The sequence below is a fragment of the Ciconia boyciana genome, chromosome 20, assembly GCF_034638445.1.
Source record: "Ciconia boyciana chromosome 20, ASM3463844v1, whole genome shotgun sequence".
NCBI classification, from domain to species: Eukaryota; Metazoa; Chordata; class Aves; order Ciconiiformes; family Ciconiidae; genus Ciconia; species Ciconia boyciana.
In genome coordinates this window covers 4,743,970-4,751,173 of record NC_132953.1, presented here as the reverse complement: position 1 = coordinate 4,751,173, position 7,204 = coordinate 4,743,970, and the positions used below count along the sequence as shown (strand labels likewise).

At 63.9% G+C, this 7,204-nt stretch overlaps 1 protein-coding gene across 3 annotated transcripts; it reads left to right on the top strand.

Moving 5' to 3' along the window:
- SC5D (sterol-C5-desaturase) lies at positions 1-4,742 on the top strand. 3 transcript variants are annotated; one of them, XR_012045926.1, is made up of 6 exons: positions 1-106; positions 1,006-1,223; positions 2,325-2,457; positions 2,999-3,099; positions 3,448-4,068; positions 4,243-4,742. XR_012045926.1 is itself a non-coding variant. In XM_072884725.1 (5 exons), exons 2-5 carry the CDS (start codon positions 1,014-1,016, stop codon positions 3,871-3,873), a joined length of 870 nt encoding a protein of 289 aa, XP_072740826.1. In that variant the 5' UTR covers positions 1-106; positions 1,006-1,013; the 3' UTR covers positions 3,874-4,742. The 3 variants fall into 3 exon arrangements, 2 of the variants coding, with proteins under 2 accessions (XP_072740826.1, XP_072740827.1); XM_072884725.1 differs by having other exon boundaries at positions 3,448-4,742; XM_072884726.1 differs by having other exon boundaries at positions 4-110; positions 3,448-4,742.
- Positions 4,743-7,204: the final 2,462 nt, after the last annotated feature.

The following is a 7,204-nucleotide window of genomic DNA, read 5'->3' as shown; positions in this document are numbered from 1 at the left end:
GCGACGTCACGGCCGGCGGTGGCGCGAGCCGCTCCGGCGGTGACGTCGCGTGGCGCTACCGGGCGGCGCCGCCCCTCCCCGCCCACCGCCGCGCCGCGGCCCGCAGGCAGGTACCGGGGTACGGGGCGCGGGGAGGGGGCGCGGGGGGCACCGCGGCTCGGTCGCCGAGCGCAGCCCGGCCGCGGCGCGGGCCCGGCCACGGCTCCGCTCCCCAGGCACGGCCCCGGCGCTGCAGCCCCCGCGCCGGCGTGCACGCACCCGCCCGCCCGCCCGCGGGCTGAGCTCCCGTGCGCGGCGCCGCGCCGACAGCGTCGCCCGCGGCTCGGACGCGCGGGACGCCCCGTTTCCACCGCCCCCGCACCGGGCCGCCCCCCCGCTGCGGCTCCGTGGGGAGGACTTGCCGTCTTGCTTGCGCCGCCGAAACACACGGACCCCCCCGCGCCGTGCACCGACGCGAGCGACGCGGCTCTCCCTGCCCCGCGCGGCCCCGTCTCTGCGGGGGGCTTTCCACGCCGGCACCGGGACCCCCCAGGAGCGCTACTGAAGTGGCCCCTGTGGGACCCGAAACCAGGCCCGGACCGAGACAGCTGCCGCCACCGTCCCCAGGGTCCCCAGGCCCCCGAGAAGGAGGCCTTGCTCCCCAAAACCTACATCCCGCTGCCACGCTTTCCCCGGCATGGGACCCTGCCGTACCTGCCCTCTCCCACAGCGAGAGGAAAGAGAAACAGGGCGGCCCCTCCCACCTCGACATCCTCCACGGCCCGTGCTTTACACCCCACAACCTACACCTCCCAGACACACCTCACGGACCTGGCTAAGGTGACCCGGACTCACGGCTGGCCTCCCCGCCGCCATGACATGCCAGCACCCTGCCACCCACGCCCCGGCGGGCACCTGATCTTCTGCGCTGCTGGGACAGGGCCTTTACGGCCACGGGGACAGACAGGGGACACCATTTGCACCTCTTCTGTGACAGATCACGCCGACCCTCTCTCTTTCCCTCAGGAGCCACCATGGATCTGGTCCTGGACGCCGCCAACCGGCACCTCCTCACACCCTACGTGTACCCCGCCGGCTGGCCCGAAGGCGAGCCCTGCCGCCAGCTCCTCAGCCTCTTCGTCATCACCAACCTGGGGGCGCTTGCCCTCTACCTGCTCTTCGGCACCCTCAGCTACTACTTCATCTTTGACCATGAACTCAAGAAACATCCCCAGTTCCTAGAGGTGGGTACACCCCACGCCACCCCCCCCCCCCAGCACCCTGCTTGGGCCCTGCGGTGCTGCGCTGTGCGCTGCTTTCGCCCACACCGTGCGCCACTGGCGTCCTTCTCACTGTCCTCCAGTCGGAGGCCGTTCCAAATGACACGTGCTGACGCCATGGCGCTGGCTGTCCCCGTTGCCTGTTTGCTATCTGCTCTCACTTGCACCTCCAGGGATGCTTTTCTCCCACGTACCAACCCCTGCCCTACGTGCCGCTCACGAGACCCACCCTTGACCAGCAAGCCGAGCCCCTAGAAACTCCCTGAGGACACGAGGACACTGAGGCCAGCTCAGAGCCTGCCCCTGACAACAGGGCCCGGCAGAGATGCCGGACCACCCCGTCCTCCCGAGGCCGGGACTTCTCGCTCCAGACGTGGGCGACCCCCTTGCCCACTAAACACCCGGCCCTACAGATACACTCGTCACGTCCTGCTCTCCACCCTCGACCACCACAAACCTCCTCACTCCGGATGTGGTGGCAGCCCGGGGATCCCCGGCCACTCCAAAAGTACACTGTCCCTGCACACATCCAAACTGACCACGCCCGCCCTGGTGCCCTGTGTTCCCTGGCATGCGTCGCTCCCTGGGTGATGGCGGTACGAGCTCCCTTGCTGTGGCGACCATCGCTCACGCGTGTAGCAGCTCAAGGCTGGCCCCTGACATGCACAGACTGATGCCTGTCTCGGCACCCTGCTCTTGCAAGTCAACGGCTGCCCGATCGGTGGCGGCAACCGCCCCTCCCAGCCCTCTGGTGCCCACCCACGCGGGCCCCTCGGTCATCCCTGACTGGGAACAAGTACCGCTTGCACAATGACAACTAGACCCGGCACCCAGCGCCAGCCCTGTGCTGCCCGAGCGTGGCTCTCCCCAAACGGGCAGCATGCCATGCCCCGTGCCACGGTGCGGATGTCACGGCAAAGTGCCTTCACCAAAAGCCAACCAGTAGCCAACGTGCCGGCCCTCCTTACCTTGCGAGGGGCTGGGGTGTTGGGGCTCTCGGGTGTCTGCCCGGCTCCCGGTACGCCCTCTCCCTCTGACCCCTCTCTTCCGCTGCTGCCCCTGCAGAACCAGGTGCGCCGGGAGATCGCCTATGCGCTGCGCTCCCTCCCCTGGATCAGTGTGCCCACCGTTGCCCTGTTCTTTGCTGAGGTGCGGGGCTACAGCAAGCTCTACGACAACATCGAGGACTCCCCATATGGTGAGCCGTTCCCCCACACCCCCCTGCTCGGCTGGCGCCTTCTCCCTGCCACCCAGGTCGCCTCCCTCATCCCCCCCAGGGTGGGCAGTGTGCCCCCATTTCTCCTGATGATGGCACACCTCATAGGAGCCCCACAAAATCTACCCGGGTACCTCCTGCCTCGAGCTGGTCTCATCTACTAGTCAAATTCCCTTAGTCTATTACCCAAATTCCCTTTAGGCCGACATGAGGAGGCACCCGCCCACCCCAGCTTGGGGATGGGTTGCAACAGCCCACTCGATGTGTGCCCCCCTCCACAAAAGAAGGCCTTCCTTTCCCTGGGTGCAGCTCCCAACAAACTGGCGCCCGACTCACTTTTCCTGAGTCACGGGAGATTGTCCAACACTCTTGCCACGTCTCCTCGACGGGACAGACCCCAGTGTGACTTGCACACACCTCCCGCCGCAAAGGTTGCCATGCCTCCCTGGCCCCCCGCTCCTTGATGGCCCTTGCCACCTCCTGGTGCCCACGGGCACCGTCCCTAACATCCCTGTTCCCCCAGGCTGGTCGGGTGTCTTCCTCAGCATGCTGTCCTTCCTCTTCTTCACTGACATGGGCATCTACTGGATACATCGTGCTCTCCACCACAAACTGCTCTATAAGGTACGAGATGGGACAGGGGGCTCTGGGGAACAGCCCTCACCCCATGCTGGGGCTGTGGCCGAGCCGCTCCTCCCAGGGAACATGTGCTGTGGGGGGGAACGGCAGGCTCAGCCTGGCCGAATGAGGCATTGCCTCGCCTCGGTCCACGACGTGACAGAAGCCGAGAGCCCTTTAGGGCACGCGTCCCTCTCCTGCCCTTCGGGCAGTGATGGCCCCCAGCCCTCGGCCCCCTCGGCTCCTGGGCTGCAAGTCCATCCCCAGCCGGGGGACCCCCTAAAAGGGACCGGCCCATGTGGGCCCTGTGCCCACCCCCACCTCGGGGACCAACGGCATGCCCTCTCCCTGCAGCGCTTCCACAAGCCTCACCACCTCTGGAAGATCGCGACACCCTTCGCCAGCCATGCCTTCCACCCCGTCGACGGCTTCATGCAGAGCCTGCCCTACCACATCTACCCCTTCCTCTTTCCCCTGCACAAAGTCACCTACTTGGGCCTCTACATCTTCGTCAACGTCTGGACCATCTCCATTCATGATGGCGACTACCGTGTCCCCCGCCTCCTGCGACACATCATCAACGGATCGGCCCACCACACCGACCACCACTTGTACTTCGACTACAACTACGGGCAGTACTTCACCCTCTGGGACAAGATCGGTGGCTCCTACAAGAGCCCCACAGCCTTCGAGGGAAAAGGTCCCCACGACTACTTGCGCAAGCTCCGAGAGAAAGGCCCAGGGGTGCCCGACGGCCCCCCGGCAACCAAGACCGAGTAGGGTTCTCCCCAGCTCCGACCCTCTCTGGGATGAGATTCCCTGGCCGGATCTTGTCCCATTCCTCCCCGGCCTCTCGAGACTATTTTCCCACGGACAAAGAGTCCCTGTCCCCGATGGCGCGACCGGCGTGGGGTGATTCTCAGCGAGTGCTCCGGCCTGTCCCTCCTCCCGAAACGGCAGCATCCAGCCTTGCTGGTGAGTTACAGCCTCGTTCTACACCACAGACTTGCCCTGGTCTCCCTGTTGTTCCCCTTCCCGGCTGCCTTTGGGTCTCTGCTAAGGTCCCTGTGCTGCTTTAGTACTGTGCTGCTGCTTTACAAAAAGAACAATAACATGGCACAAATAGAACAATAACATGGCTTGTGGCAGGGTCTCCATCCATCTGCGCTGCGCGCCGTCATCACCGATTCGCTGTTGCCGTCACAGAGTCCATCAGGATGAGTCGAGTCAAGAGGCTGACGATGCTACATTTTTTTGCAAGCTGTGTTTCACGAAAAAAGCCGCAATTGCCTACCTTTTGGAGACAGTGCGGGCCCTCCCGATGGCTCCTCGGCATGGCAAGGGCTCAGCCTCAAGACGCAGCGGGACTCTTCGGCACTCAATGTGCTCTCCTCCTTCCTCTTGCCGGGGATGTCCAGCGGGGCACCGATGGGATACGTCCCAGAAATGGCATGCCTGTAGGACAAAGATGCGCACTGAGTCACGCGGGTCCCTCGAGCTCTCTGAGAACATTACGGGATGTGGGGGGAGGAGGAATGGGTGCTCATGGCTGGCTTTCCCCCTTAACGTCCGGTGTGCTTCCTGCTGAAACCCAGTTGCCCTGCCTTTGGGTCTGACCCGCACTCAATAAATCTCACTTGCCAACTTGGCTGCTGTTTGGTCCCTTCGCCCTCACTCCCGACACTGTGCAAAGCCTGCTGGGGCACCCTATTTCTCACCTATGACACCCACAACAAGTTTACCCCACGCCATTCTGGCAGCAAATATGCTTATCACCCACTCCCCTCTTGTGATATGGCAAAGGGGAGAGGGGAAAATATCACCAACTGCCAGCCCCCCCAACTTCCCCTCCTGCGGGTCAGCCACGAGGACTTGACGCCTCCATGCTTTGGGTACAGACGCCGAGAGCCTCGAGGGCCCCGCCGACACCCCCGTCGCTTCCCACCCCACGTGGCTCGGAGGGGACGAGGTCCCGGCACTGGCTGGGTGAGAAGCGGGCGGGGGACGTGGGGATCCCCGGCCTCCCGCTGTGCCGCTGGGAATCGCGCAGCATGCTGAAGGTAACGCACTCAGTGCCACCGTTCACTGTCGGCATGGCTGGAGCCGCCTCCGCTCCCCCAGGCCTCCTTACACATAACCACATCCCCGCGCCTGGCTCTCGGCTTCCCAGCCCGAGGTGGGATGCTGATGGTGGTACCCTTCCTTACGAACCTGACCCTTGCTGCCACCTACCCTGCTCCTGCTGGGCACCTTTAAGGGATGCACGTGGGTTTCTGACTAGTGCAGATTCCAGGCTGTGCCAGCCTGCCTGCCGTGTGAACAGCCAAACCCGACTGCCCAACGATGTGGTGGTTCTCACCGGCCACCCCACACTCACCTGCCGCTCTGTGTCCGTCCTGGCAGAAAAGGGACATGACCCTGGTGGTGCCCAGCGCCAACCCTGCAGACAGCACCCTGGGGACTCGCCATGCCGTCCCCATTAGTCCATGGTGCCGGCCTTGGCTCTCCCCCCCTTTTCTCTCCTTGTCCCCCGCAAATATATCCAGACCCACGCAAAGCTGCGAGGACGGGCTGGACCTTCACCAGCGGCTGTTCACGCTTGGCACACGGACAGTGTCGGAGTGTAACACACTTGTCTGTTTCCCAGGTACGGTAAAGCCAGGCTCCCATGCCTGACAAGCCCCCTCCGGGTTTATAGTGACACAAAAACCCTCAGAGCACAGGATTTTGCTGCTCGGGACACTGACAGAGCTGGCCATAGGGGTACTACTTGTCCCGTCTGATTCCCATCTTTTTCTCTGCTCCCTGGATCGTGCAGATTGGTGCCTTCCCCCCAAATGCCGGCCAGCGCCAGCGCTTTCCCTTCCCCTGGTACGCCCGTAGAGTGCTTCCCTTCTTAGGGAAACTGGCGCTTGGGCATGCAGCGACTTCAATGATCACCAGAGCTGCGCTACCCATACTGGGGATGAAGGCCCCTCTCGCAGTCCCTTGCCATGGCGATGGACCCCCTGCTCCCCACCCCATCTCAGCTGTCCCCGTGGCAGGGTACGGCTCAAGGCAACGCCACTACGCCGTGCGGCACACAACGAGCACAAAAGACTCCCGTCCCACGAGCAGACGCCAGCAGGCCCTCCCGTGCTGACCACCTCGGGGGTCCCATTCTCCTGCCAGCACCATCCCCTGCCCGGGCCGGGCTCTGCTTTCGCCTCCCCGTGACAACTCATTCTCCCCCACGTGCACAGGAACCCTGACCTCTGTTTGCTGATTAACTTGGAGACCAGAGAACTGCCAAGGGTCAAGGCAAGGCCCAGATCAAACACAGTGACAACATCGCTGACCTTTGCGAACCACCGTGCTAAGCAGGAGCCCAATTCCCTAAGAACATTAGTCCCTCGGGAAGAGCCCCGGGCCTTCTCATCGCCTCGTCTCTCTGCACTAGGCTCACTAGCGCACGGCGGTGGCCTTGTCGACACCTAAACCCCACGTGCACAAAACCATTGGGAATAACAGCCAGGGGGTTCGGGCACACGTCCAGCCTGGGGCAGACAGTCCCTGGGAAGGCACTTGGGGAGGGAGGGGGAGCCCAGAGCCAAACCCGGCCGCATTGGAGCCAGTGGGTTGCATGAGCCTGGCCGAGTCGTCACCCCTCCCGGCTCCATGGGCCGAGCGGTGAGACACCTCAGGGGGCCACCGGCCCCCACTCCTGTTGCTGATGTCCATCCCGCGGGCAACCTGCCTGCGCCCAGGCCCTCACGAAAAAGCCGGTGGGAAATCCCCGGGGACTGGCTGCGTGCCACAGGCAGGAGGTCTGGTAGGGTCGCCCCGATGGCTCTGTCTGGCCATGACAAAGCCCCTCGTTTTCACTGCAAGTCGCACTCCAGCCTCTACACACTGTGCAAGCGGCACTTTCCTCCTCCTCGCCGGGTCCTAGGCCGGCGGCTGGCCCACGCCGACGCTTACGGGGCCGAACGCATGAGCGGACATTCTTGGCTCTGTGCCGCTGCCACGTGCACATATTAACACGCCTTGGGCACCTTGATTTCTGTGCTCCCCTTCTTTCATCACCTCTCCAGAGCATTTCTCATTGTACAGCTTGTCTCCCGCCTGGCAC

Excerpts from the sequence above, each read along its gene's own strand:
- SC5D (XM_072884725.1), top strand. The coding sequence starts at position 1,014 with ATGGATCTGGTCCTGGACGCCGCCAACCGGCACCTCCTCACACCCTAC. Across the intron at positions 1,224-2,324 it reads AACATCCCCAGTTCCTAGAG|AACCAGGTGCGCCGGGAGAT; the intron begins GTGGGTACACCC and ends CTGCCCCTGCAG. Across the intron at positions 2,458-2,998 it reads CATCGAGGACTCCCCATATG|GCTGGTCGGGTGTCTTCCTC; the intron begins GTGAGCCGTTCC and ends CTGTTCCCCCAG.